General features: G+C 37.6%; 1 protein-coding gene across 4 annotated transcripts in view; it reads left to right on the top strand.

Annotated features, from left to right (window-relative positions):
* Positions 1 to 301: 301 nt before the first annotated feature.
* LOC135771674 (uncharacterized) overlaps positions 302 to 13,354 on the top strand; it is a 76,024-nt gene continuing 62,971 nt past the window's right edge. For all 4 annotated transcript variants that reach the window (XR_010542983.2, XM_073815402.1, XM_073815401.1 and 1 more), the window contains exons 1-2: positions 302 to 552; positions 639 to 1,167. Coding sequence is in view for 3 of the 4 variants with exons in the window: in XM_073815402.1 (XP_073671503.1) it covers positions 541 to 552; positions 639 to 1,167 (541 nt within the window). In the remaining variant the exon portion in view is untranslated. The remainder of the gene's footprint in view (positions 553 to 638; positions 1,168 to 13,354) is intronic.

Below are 13,354 nucleotides of genomic sequence, written 5' to 3'. Positions count from 1 at the left end.
AATTCATATGGGCAAACGACCTTTATAATACGTTTTCCAGACGGAATGGAAATCTGAGTGATTACCTCGCAGATACGTATCTGAGACGTACGTGTGCTATCTGGGTATTTTCCCACCCCTTCTTTTCATTTAGTCATTACTTTATACAATAGATTGTTATGATTTCTGTCCATAATTGAGACGCATACTTGTTTTACTAAATCCATTGTAAAGCAGAGAGTCTTCTCTCTCCAGTACAGCAGGAGGCGCTGCAGCTCATTAGTCCGCAAATAAACTCACTAAAGAAAGAAAGAAAGAGCGCTCGTGTGATGTGTTTGTGTATCCTCAGTGGTTTTCTCTCTTGCGTGTTTCATTGAGTGTAAACAGAGTCTTGTCTCTGTGTATTTTATTGTTGAGTTGATGAGATGAGCTGTGCTGTAAATCAGTATGAACTGATCTGTCCATGCTGGATATATTGATGATTTCATCACAGAAATCTCTCAGCTGAAGAAAGAGGTGGCGTTACTGGAGACAAAGCTGAGGTCAAGAGGAGATTTAGCAATGAATCGAGAGGTTTGTAAAGCTTAAACATAATTTACCTGAATCAGACAACATCAAATCATTTCTAATCTTACTCTCTGTGTGTGTTGTGTTGTCAGGATGTGGATTGTTGTGAATCTTCAGTGTATGTGACTGATGATGGGAGTCTGGATTCAGTGTGGATGAGCAGAGATCAGAGCCGCACACCACAGCCACTGCTGGACTCTAAACTCTCTGAAGAGAAATCCAGACACACACAGGACTCCGCTCTCAGTCTGACTTTACTCTGTTATACTGAGTCAAAGCCCACAGACACTCAGGACACTACAGTGTGTGACAGTAAACAGAGCTTACAGGAGGATCAAACCTCCACAGAGTCTCTGGATTCTGTCTGTAATGCTGGAGAACAGCAGCAGATCCTGCAGACCACACTGAAGATGTGTTCAGTTAAACCCATCGACTGCACGAACCTCATGATGATTAAAACTGAACCCACAGAAATCAAAACTGAACCCACAGAAATCAAAACTGAACCCACAGAAATCAAAACTGAACCCACAGAAATCAAAACTGAACCCACAGAAATCAAAACTGAACCCACAGAAGAGGAAGATCGCACTGAGGAAGATGATGATTTTATTCCATCAGGTATGTCTCCTTAATTGTTGTGTTTTTAACATTTTTAACTGTCATTTGAGCACCTGTTTTGGGTTTTCAGTTACAAACGTACTAATTAAAAGACCAAAAAGTGTAAGTACTAAAATTTTAAAGGAGTTTAGGATGTCTTTAATACTTTTTGAGCAACAGGCATGTGGGCTTAAAGGGTTAGTTCACCCCAAAATCATAATTTGATCATAAATCACTCCTGTGTCGTCCTTAACCCCCAAGTGCTCCAATTGTCTTCAGAGCACATTTTTTGATATTTTTTTATTAAATTCAGGAGGCTTCTGTCTGTCCCATTGAATTTGTTTGTTTCACAATTCTTTCCTTGGAAAATAATAAAGGACATCGGCATAAAGGTCCATCAGTAGTTCAATAATAATATTATGAAGTGACAAGAACACTTTTGTAGAAAAACCAAAACGAACAATTTTTTAAAATAATTTGTTCTTCTTGGTTGTTCATGAGCAGACTACTACATGTCACCTGCTGACGTAGTTGGCAATGTTTTTTTTGTTTTTATCTGCTTTTTATTGAAGCCATTATGCAAACATTGTCAACCCTAATAATCATACAAACCTGAAGCACTTTAATTAGCTGCTTCATGTGTGTTTGATTAGGGTTGGAGCTAAACTCTGCAGGGACACTGGCCCTTCAGGAGCAGGATTGGTGACCCCTGCTTTAAGCATTTTCCCATTATTGGATATCGGTTTTGTAATATCGGCTTGACCGATAAATGCCACCATCTCGTGACAGTTTTGAAATTTGGGCGCTGGACGCCATTTTACCACTGAGGAAAGGAGACAACAACAACAGCGTGCACAGCAAATATGACGACAGAGTGATGCAACTTCATTAAAAGGACTTTAAGTATAGGAGTTATTTGACCTACATCATCAATGTTCGCAGCGGCCATGTTGTTGACATAGAAACCACGACAACTGTCAGTCTGTCAATTGACAAGCGAGGCAGCGTCTGTATTATGCATGGTATTATCGATGTAATTTTTTAAACAGTGCGACGGTGTGTGGTGTAATACATGGATGTTCTAACAACAGCAATAAGAACCCCGGAATTAGTTTTTATGCAATACCGACTGTCAGAAAACATGAAAGGAAGGAGACAGAGGAGTTGAGCCAGCGCAGGAGAGACTTGTGGCTAGCTAGGATAAATAGGCTAAACTTTCAGCCAACTCCCCACAGCAAAGTCTGTTCCCATCATTTTATCACATGTAGAAAACGTTTCAGTTTTTAGATAACTTAATGTCACTTCACAGCAAAGTCTGTGCCGATAATTTTATCACACATGGTTAGCTGTAAGCAGTGGCTGAAACTGCTCTTTCAAATAAGCTGCCATAAATTAAGACTAGTATTAATAACTATATCAACCTAATAGGTCTGGCATTGATACTAGGTCCATTCATTGCTGAGGTCTATAACATAAAACATGCTGTGAAAATTGACTATGTAATGATTTTATTCTATTAAATCAACTAACTGTTATGCCAAAAGGTAAGAGATTACACAAACTATTAGATTCACTGTTTATAGTTACGCGAAACACAGCGTGTTGAGGACATCTGCAAAAGTTTTTATTACAAGCAATATTACAGAGTAACTAAACCCTAAACCACTTTTTTAGTTAATGATCTGTAAGAATGATGCTTTATTAGTGCTGTTCATTGATTTTAGTAATTTTTTGACCTTTAGAGATATAGTGTTTTAATACTGCAATATATGTTGTAAAAACGTCTGAGTGCTGCCCTCTTCAGGTTGAACAGTGGCTACTGCAGTTGAATTTTCCTGTTGGATGTTGGGTCCAAAAAATGACTCGTGACGTAAGCAGGTTCAAGCTCACCACGCCCTTGTTACGATCTCACCACACACTTGGTACGAGCTTAGTTCGTCCCCTCTATCTCCGTTGGGATCCGCCCACTTTTCTTGCATTTTTCAAATATTGCCAGTGGGTGGAGTCAGGCCCTGACCAGGGGTTTAGGGGTTCAGGACGCTTTAAAGGCAAGTGATTTGCGCAAGTGCCGTGAGCCAATTAGCTAGGGATCAGGGTTCTAAATTAACACCCGTCAACCCGCCAAATGCGGGTTAAAATTCATTTTGGCGGGTGTTAATTAAAACTTACCCGCCAGTTTAGCCGGTGATGGATGAGGCATTGCATGAATGATACATAAAGCTCTGTTCTCAGAAATTTATTCCTCTGGCAGTACTTCCTACATTTCCCATAACACTGTGCCGTAATGCTACGTGATAATGTTTCATACACCCACTGGCTGCGCGCAGTTTGAGTGAAACCAGCGTGAGAAACCATGGAAATGAGTGGAGCGCGTCCACCAAAACACAAGGAAGGCGGAACGTGCCCCAGCGTAAATCTCAAGTTTAAATTTTAGCAGTTAACTAGTGTATTAATAGCGGCAAAACGAATCTATATTGAATGTAGTTACCCAACTTACGCTTGTAAAAGTGATGCAGCAATCGCACTGACGCATACACGCACAAATCCATGTCCACGCGCGTCTTTGCGTTCATGCACGCACAACCGCATTCAAAAGGTGACGCCACGCGATTGAGGAAGCAGCTTATGAAAACATGACGAAACTAAAGTACGTTTCTAAATAATAATGATAATCTTATTTTGACTCGATCACTATTGGCTCCTGTAGACGGACATCTGAAATGTTTTGTGCAAAGCAGTAAAAGGGAAGCAGAAAGGAGATGATGAGTTTAAGGGAGGTAAGACAAATTACATTCTTACTCAGTCAGGTCTCAAACATTAGAGGAAATATCTCAGGGAAACACCAGATTTGATACGCTGATGTATGAGCACATTCAGAGGCCACACAAAAAAAATTATATCTCTTGTCAACTCTATAGGATTGCATTGTTGCTGAGAAAATTAACACATTTATGTCTTTCACTGTTCTGTATTTTCAGATATGAAACTAATATTTAGTTTACTAATATGTAACTCTAGGACACTATAAACACTTAGCAGTAACTATGACTAAGATTATTTTAGTATATCAGTTATAAAATTACTGGTTTCTTAAAATATTGTAAAAATATTCTTGTAAAAATAGGTTATTAATCATTGCTATCATTGTATAATGTTGAAAATATTTCTCTGCTGTCATTATTTCCAAATATTTTATGCCATTTATGCCTCCATACATGTTAATAATGTTAGGTATGATGAAGATGAGGGAGACTTTTGGGAGCGAGAGGAGGCAAGCATATAGACAGAGAAACAGAGAAAGCTTGTGTTTGATCACAAAAATGTCGTCGTCATGTTTTGTCAGGATTGTTGCATGTACGCGAAAGAAAAAAATTATACGAACAATTTCGTGGTGGGAACTAATAATTTTTAAGTTAAGGCAGTAAAGGACCATGAGAGTGCCCGAAGTCATCACAGAACCTAAAGTTAATTAAAACTGCCAAGACCAGTCGTATTGAAGAGAGCCTTGTTGGGAGAAGCTTTACATTTATGTGTGTTTTCATGCCAACAATGTTAATAAAATTATCAAATGCATTCAGTGGCACTCATAATTTCTTTTATTTTTACCAGAAAAAATTTGGCTAGTGGAAATGGCTGGTAACTTTAGAAAGTTACCATCCACATTGGCTGGTGATCAAAAAAGTTAATTTAGAACCCTGCTAGGGATGTCCCGATTGCACTTTTTCATTTCCGATTCCGATACCGAATTCTGTATATCAGCCGATACCGATATCTGCCCGATACTATTGTAATTAAATGTGTATACTGCTTTTTGCTACGTGTAGTATCATTTTAAATGTTAAAATCAATCATTTAAAATGATTTACAAGTAACAGGAAATATTAGTAAAAATTTATCATGACAGTGTGTAGGAGAACATATAATAGGTACAATTGATCAATTAAGTATGCTAAATATTTTTTCTTAATTGCGTAAAACTGTCATAGTAAAAAAGCTTTAGTGTGCAGATGGTTATTTTGGCAATTATTCGCTTGACCGAACTTTTTATGCACATTCCGGGTGCAGAATTAAGTCATATACTGGGCGGGGAAAGAGTTAATAGCTTGTCAGTAACAACCACGGCTTACACACATATCGGAAAAAAGCCCTGATCGGACCCGTTACCGTATATCGATCTAGCATATCGGATCAGGACATCCCTAGAATTAGCATAAACGTATCATTTGGTGATGTGGACACTAACATAGTTATCATTATAGTTAACGTTATAGTTAGCATTATCGTTATAATGTGAACGGCCCTTTAGTGCTTGTATGATGTATGCGGATACTGTATGAACAATATAGTTATAAATATGAAGTGTTTCGTTGCAAAACGAGATAACTCCGTTTTTTTATTTTTCAGAAATCTTGTTTTTGGTTGTGCATTCCAATTAATATCAATTCAACTGCAGTTGGTTTGTTTTGATTTAAACCTTCATAACCTAAAAATACAGCTAAGTAGTAAGTAAAAATGGATTTATCTTGTTTCGCAACAAAACTCTTCATATCCGAATAAGTTACGGCTGGGAATAAGGACGGATCTTTACTTAAGGCTATTGGGTCTATTTGATATGGGTCCACACCAATCAAGCTTATCTTCTCTTGTTACCGATGAGATGAAGTCATTAGGCTACTGCTCCCCTCAACTCAAATCTATGTGCGGCTAGGGGTAGGACACATGTCATGTCAACAATATGGCCGCGGTGAGCTACTTCCGGTGTTTGCGAATAAGCCCTATACTTATTTTGCTTTAATTAATCAATTTATTTAACATAACAGACATTAATGCACAGATGAGATGTGTTATAAATGCCTGAAAAGCAGTGATGGGAATAACGGCGTTATAAGTAATCGGCGTTACTAATGGAGTTATTTTTTTCAGTAAAGAGTAATCAAATAAATTACTGTTTCCCCGTTATAACGCCGTTATCGTTACTGACATTAAAATGCTGCACGTTACTAAAATTGATCTCGCTGAAGTGATTTTCACCCTTGTATGCTCGCTCTCTCAGCCAGACACTAGCCGTTTCTCAATACCAAGTACGCCAAGTTCGGACTTGCATCCTTCGTAGTTTGAACTTGCAAGTTCAGACTCGGAAGAACGAACTCCGCGAGGACACGAGTCCGGTTTTATTGCAAATGGAAAGCAGAGTACTTGAGGTCGTCATTCAGTCTAACCAATATGTGCAGTCCAAGCTATTCTTATTTTAATGTATTTTAAACAAAATATATCAAATGTAAAAACCCAATATGTGGTTAAGGCGACACATAAATACGCTGATTAGCTTTAATGTATTAATTACAAAATGAAATATGATATAAAACACTATTATTTATTTATTTATTTATTTTATTATAAAACTATTAATTTTAATACTACTAAATGATTGTACAACATGAAATAAACACAAGAAATATAGCTGCAAGCAGCAATACCGGGGTCAAGCCAAAAAGGGCACAAAAGTATGTAAAATTGAGATTGGATAAGCAGACTGAAAAACCTAGGTAAACCTAATAATTTTAGATGAAAAACAAAAAAGTTATCAACAAAAGTAATCTAAGTTATTTTCTACTGCAATCATCCTTCTGTTATTGACAATCATGAAACATTAGAGCACTGAAGGACATGTGAGCGGTGTTTGCAGCGGCAAAACATGGGTCACATCATGTTACAACAAGTTTAATTAGTCAAAAGAGCCCACCTCCGTGTCTCTACGATGTTCTGATGCAGAGATATAGCTTTTGCAAAAACTGTTGTTAAGGTATTCTTAATGGTTGCTAGGGAGTGAATTGGCAACCACCAGTGATTATAGTCAAAGCCATGAAAGGAATAATCCATGAAGACTCATGGTTTTAGATGTGTTTGTTGCAGTAGTTTTAGGCAAAAAATACCATATTCTATCTCAAAACCAGGTGGCACAATGACAAAATTGTGCATGCAACATCAGGTCATGATTGTTACATCTAGCCAGTTTTATGACTATACACTTTAGTTTTGTGAAGAAACAGTTGTATGACCATAGGGCTGGCTTGATATCAAAGGTTTTGTTCAATTATAAGGCCAACTAGTGGTGCAAGCATAATTTTTGTGTGGCCTCAGAATGTGCTCATACATCAGCGGATCAAATCTTGTGTAAAAATGAAATTTTTCGGCCATTTCTGATGGAATTTTTAATATAATGCCAATAGAACTTTTTGTTCAGAAGTTAATGTAATGTTCTTCCTATGGTGTTTACGATGTTTACGAGTCGATCGGAATAACGCTCGCGAAGATATTCGTGCATGTTTTTTAAGTGCTGTTTTGCTGCGCAGGGCTAACCGTAAGGCAAAATCTGGAATGTGTGGTATCATTGGACTCGGCGACTACTCAGAACTCCTAAAAATCAAGTCCCGTCAAAATGCGTTGATCGCAGCCAATGTTATAGGTGTATAAAACATTTGTCTGGCCATTAGGTGGTGCTGCGGCGAAACTGTGCATGCACCCTCAGTTCCTGACTGGCATCACAAGTACCAAGTGTCATGTCAATAGGCCTAAGTTTGATGTTTATTTATGTATATATGTGTATATGTGTATATGTATATATGTATATGTGTATATATGTATATGTGTATATGTATATGTGTATGTGTATATGTGTATGTTAGGGGTGGCACGGTTCACAAAACCCTCGGTTCGGTTCGTATCATGGTTCTATGGTCACGGTTCAGTACGGTTCTTGTTGTTATTTTTTCTTTAAATTTTTTACACTCCAGAAATGTATTATCTTATTAATGTATTAATTATCCATAATTTAGGATACAGTATTAAAAAAAAGTTATATCATGTAATCATGCACAAACTGAATTTGACTTTAAGAACATTATTGGGACCATCTCTGAGGAAAGCCAGATGAGATTTTGATAGAGCAAGAGGGAAGACATTGATGATTTCAACATGCTTTTCATTTATTTGGCAAAAAAGAGAATGTGTATTAACATCTACATAAACTTTATGTGCATTTTTAGCACACAAAGATAACTTGCATTTATTAAAATGCCAACTTCAGTGTAGCTCTTAGATTTATCACTGAGAGGCTGCTTTAATACTGAGAGTTTATGTGGACGAGAGAGAAACATAACCTTTGCACCTGTAATATTTAAATCCGTCTCTTTTGTCCACTTTTGACCACTTCTGTCCTGATTACTTTGAGGGGAAATTTCTGAAATAAGATCGCGCAACTTTCACACGCTAGCAAAATGAAACTACGCGGAAATCAGCCGCTTTAATTGTATCAATGAAAGGCTAAAAATAGCGCTGAATACGAAAAGACGTAAAACTTTCAGTACCTCAGATTAGATAAATGGTCGGAGAGAAGGTGGTCTCCTGTGGCTGTTCGAGCACATTCAACCCATAGACTGCAGTTCTATCTATTGTTTTATTTCCGCTGTCATCATAAGTAACATGAAATAAAAATATGTTTCCACACACCAAACTTATACGACGCTGGCGCATCCTCAAACTGCGGGCAGACTTCCTTTTCTCTCCCACTTGCCATTTCTACACGTAACATAACCTGCAGTACTTGTCCAAACCAGTCACCTCTTCTTTCGCGCGAAAGGGAAACACGCTATCTGAGGTCACACAGGGCATGAGACTACATTGCGCATGACATGAACCGTTGAACCGTGCGGCACACACGTGCTCCAAACCGAGACAAGCGAACCGAACGGTTCGGATTTTTTTCATGGACCGTGCCACCCCTAGTGTATGTGTATATGTTAGGGATGTGCATCGATGCATCGCGTTCCCATTGAAAAGACCTGTCTAAAATTCTGAATCGTAAGGCTCCGATTCAGTGTTTCATGCACAGCTTGTGCATGTACTACGGCTCCGTGATCAGTAGGAAGTCCTTATCAATCTAAAATCACTATGAGTTTGACTCGTTTATAACGAGTATTTAAAAATGCAACATTCGTCAAACACAATCATTCAAAATATTCTCTATTATCATGAAAATACCTGAAACAATCTGAAGAACAGCGATATAAATATTCCTGTAGACATTTCCTGCAATAGTGTTTGTAATGATACTTCTTCTGTGGCACAAATGGAGTTTCTGCACGAAAGCGCCCTATGGCTTTTGAATGTGGCGGCATTTCACCGTAATTCATTCAAATTCATTCATTGAGAAAACGCGCATTTGCCCGATTAATTGTCACAACCCTAGTATATGTGTATATGTATATATGTATATGTATATATGTGTATATGTGTATGTATATATGTATATATGTATGTGTATATGTATGTGTATATGTGTGTGTGTGTGTGTGTGTGTGTGTGTGTGTGTGTGTGTGTGTGTGTGTGTGTATATATATATATATATATATATATATATATATATATATATATATATATATATATATATATATATATATATATATATATTATATAGGGCTGTCACTTTTGTGAAAATATCATTTTCGATTTTTAATATATAAGTGTTCATTGAATCGATTGTAAAATCGATTTTCCATGTCTAAAAAATAAGTTTCCATTTTCAACGCCAAATAACAGTAAAGAGAGCACCTGAAACGCACAAGTCAGCAATATTTCTTATTCATTGTCATTAAGTTTCGTGCAGAATAAAAAACAGCAACAGTAGTGCAACATTCTCTAAAAAAATATGCAGAGTGGACTGCTGCCATAAATGAAAAACATTACTGCAGGCTTTAACCGGCTGCTTTTATGATTTAGGCAATTCAAAAATTATTTTAAATAATGATTCGATCCATTTCAAACAACTGTTCAAAAATGAAACTTTAAATAGACTTACTTGAAGTTGAGAACATGCTGTGTATTTTTTTATTAAACGTAACCGACACTTAGGCGGCACTAGGCAGGCATAATGAAATGCGCAAAAAGACTAGGGCCATTACAAATTATTGGTCAGGAAAACAAGTTGATCAACATTTTAGGGGTCAAGAGCAGAGCGCTTTTCATTCACTATATGTCCATCTGTTGAGAAGACGCACTCCGACCGCACTGATGTGAAACTTGGGTACTTCGTTGCCAGCTGCGTATTTCGTACTGCCAGTCTTCCATCACAAAAGCGGGTCGCTGTCAGCTCGCAAGGGTGGCTCCTTGTCATAACTCATCATCTCCTGTAAGGTCACAATTTCGACGCTCTCTCGTGTTGCACAGGTTTATTGACGTTGTCCTCCATTTTCTTTGCAAAACACTAGATGCAGCGATTGAAAGCGTGAAACTATAGGTGCATAAAATTGCTGGGTATTTTCTGTCTAGCTTTCGCACACCTACTGCACTTTCGGAATTCTTTATTTTCTTTTTCTGCTAGTTGTTAAATGTGGACATTGATCATTTATTTTATCGTGACGTGACTATTAAAACACGTTATGAGATATCACCACTGATATATTTATAAGCAGCATGCAAAAAAACATCTCTCTGACACTTATAAAAAAACTGTTTTATATAGTACTGACAAGAACAAAGTCTAATAACAAGCGAGTGCTCTTATCGCGTTAAGATTAAATGGGAAAGCAATAGTAACATTATGTAAGTATAGTTTTATTAACTTTTACCTCGTGCCAAAATTATAACAACACAAAAGACACTAAATATTAATAAGAAACCAAGTAATAGTTTCATCATGACACCAAATACTGCTGATTTGATCTCATTTTTGACCATTAAACACAGACAGGGCCAACATCAGAGCCAGAGAATCCCTGTAAGAGATGTAGCCCAGAGAGGGCGATGGTCAGCGGAGCGAGTGAACACTGACGTCCGCTCATGCTCTGGTTCTCATACTTACTAACAGACCTGCAAACTTGTCGCTTTTCGGCGACAATCGCCGTTTTCTTGGTCAATTGGGTCATTCACGTGAATCGCATAGAACCGGAGAGTTTTTTTTTTTTAGGTGTTGGGGGGGTCGGAAGGCTGCCCTTTATCTGAATGCGGGCTAGAATTGCCAAACATTATTGGATAATTCTTATACTTGACATTTCTCTGGGCCAATCGGAATCTTAGCATGCTTTCCTCTGGGCCAATCGGAATCTTAGCACTTCCTTCAGAATCTTGAAGACAGCGCGGTCCTTTGGATGAGAGACACACCTCTACCACGCGAGTCTGATGGACACTTTTAACGTGAAGGAACCATCTTATTTGAGGTAAGTCAACTTTTTTGGACCAAAAACGACAACTATTTGTTTGCTTGATTTAATTAGCGTTAGCTACCGCTTATATTGTATTTTTAGGAACGAGTCAACGCCGAGTAATGCACAAACGTAGGCCTTGCATAAAGTTTGCCTATGCTTCGAGCAAAATGACTAATGTTAGCTAACTTAGCAGGACGATTGTTAGCTAGGCTTATCGTTACCCGGGTGTTCTGCCCGGAGTTCCGAGATATACGGCTACTAATCGAATTCTGAGCTAACGTTACCCTGAGTAACTTATTCATTATGGTGGTTGTGGTGCGCGCTTGCGCAGGCAGTCGTTCGTGGTGTGGGTAAATGTGACTATTTACACAACAGCTGATGCGAGAGTAATGTTAAAGGAAAACCCACCCTTTTTCAACATTTTCCTATGTTTTTACCTCAACTTAGACTAATTAATACATACATACCTTTTTTCAATGTATGCACTTAATCTTTCTACATCGCGTTGTGAATGTGTTAGGATTTAGCCTAGCCCCATTCATTCCTGGTGGCTGTATACCTGGTAAACAGTAATTTTTAACAACATAGGGCTGTTTAGATAAAACAATCTGGCGAGCGTGTTGTCCTAGGATAATACACCAACAGCCAATTTCTGTATAATAAAGGGCTACATTTTGCATCAAAGTCTGTCAATGAAATCTTTACATTGTGTTGTTAGTTAAATTTACATTATGAACACTAGCACTTTGAGATTGTTTATTCAATGTAAGGAGCCCTACATATAAAATGCATTATTATTATAATTATTGAACAGAAATGTATTTTGATATTCACTGCATATCAGCCATACAGTATGGAGACACGTTGTTTGATCATATTAGTCCTATGTATGATAGTTTGGAAGGTTATATTTTAATGATTTTAATTTACTTTCAGGCAATGGTTCTGGGCACTTTGGTGGAGCACTCACTGCCATTCACAATGGCCCGTCATCGTCAACCTTGCACAGACGCCGGCTGAGGACAAAGTGGCTCTGTCGCACGAAGCTTTCACGAACATCAGCAAAATATATTTTTTTCATTTCTGTCTGTCTCGTTGTTTTTTATTTCAGTGTCATGCTTCACAACACCTCCAGGCGTTTCCGTGAGTTGTAAATAAAAACATTTGTAAAATATTAAATGTGTCATTCTCTTTAAGCTTCAAGGATGTTTTAACAATGTTTTTTGATTAGAGTATGCTAATTTTTTTAAGTCATGCTCAGAATCATATTAAAATCACAAAAATATAGAGCTGGGGTAACCCTAAACCTCCCCCCCCCCGATCGTGCCACACTGTCACCTTTTTTACTCTGAGGAGTTTGCAGGTCTGTTACTAAGCAAACATTCAAACAGGCGCTTTCTTTACTAATCGACTGCAGATTTAAATATAATACATATATATTCTCGACTGAACTAATCTTAAAACTACACTTTGTGGCCAATAAACGTTAATATAAAGAAAAGGCTACTCCGTCCATTGAGTTATTATGAAATTCAAAGCAGCCGAAAGTGTTACCTGTCATTCTGGCCGCCCTCAAATCCGTGGCGGAAGAAGTAGTTCCCAAACAAAGAGGCTTTTAAAATAACTTCGTTGTTGTTTTCTAGTTTTCTTTTTTCAAACGTGTGCCGTCGAACTGTTGTATAAAAGCAATATCGCTCTCCGAGTCGTGTGATACTCGACCGATATTGCTTAAGATAATCCCTGTCCGGGAAACCACTCCTATATGGTTTTTCATTGATCACTAGTTATATTGTTATTATTTTAATAAAATATTTTTTTTTAAATTGCTGCATCTGTTTACAAATTTTGGTTTATTTGATGTGCAATGACCCAGCTGTAAAAACAGGACTGACACCTGTCTTCTGTCTATATGTGTGAATCTAGAAACATGCAGAATCTCAATTCTTCATCCTTCTTTGTGTAAATAAGAGTGAAAAGACAATTTAATTGTTTTGTGTTTCTTTCAG

This window comes from Paramisgurnus dabryanus, chromosome 8, assembly GCF_030506205.2.
Source record: "Paramisgurnus dabryanus chromosome 8, PD_genome_1.1, whole genome shotgun sequence".
NCBI classification, from domain to species: domain Eukaryota; kingdom Metazoa; phylum Chordata; class Actinopteri; order Cypriniformes; family Cobitidae; genus Paramisgurnus; species Paramisgurnus dabryanus.
Note: the sequence above shows the minus strand (reverse complement) of the source record. Positions and strands in the feature narration are given on the sequence as shown.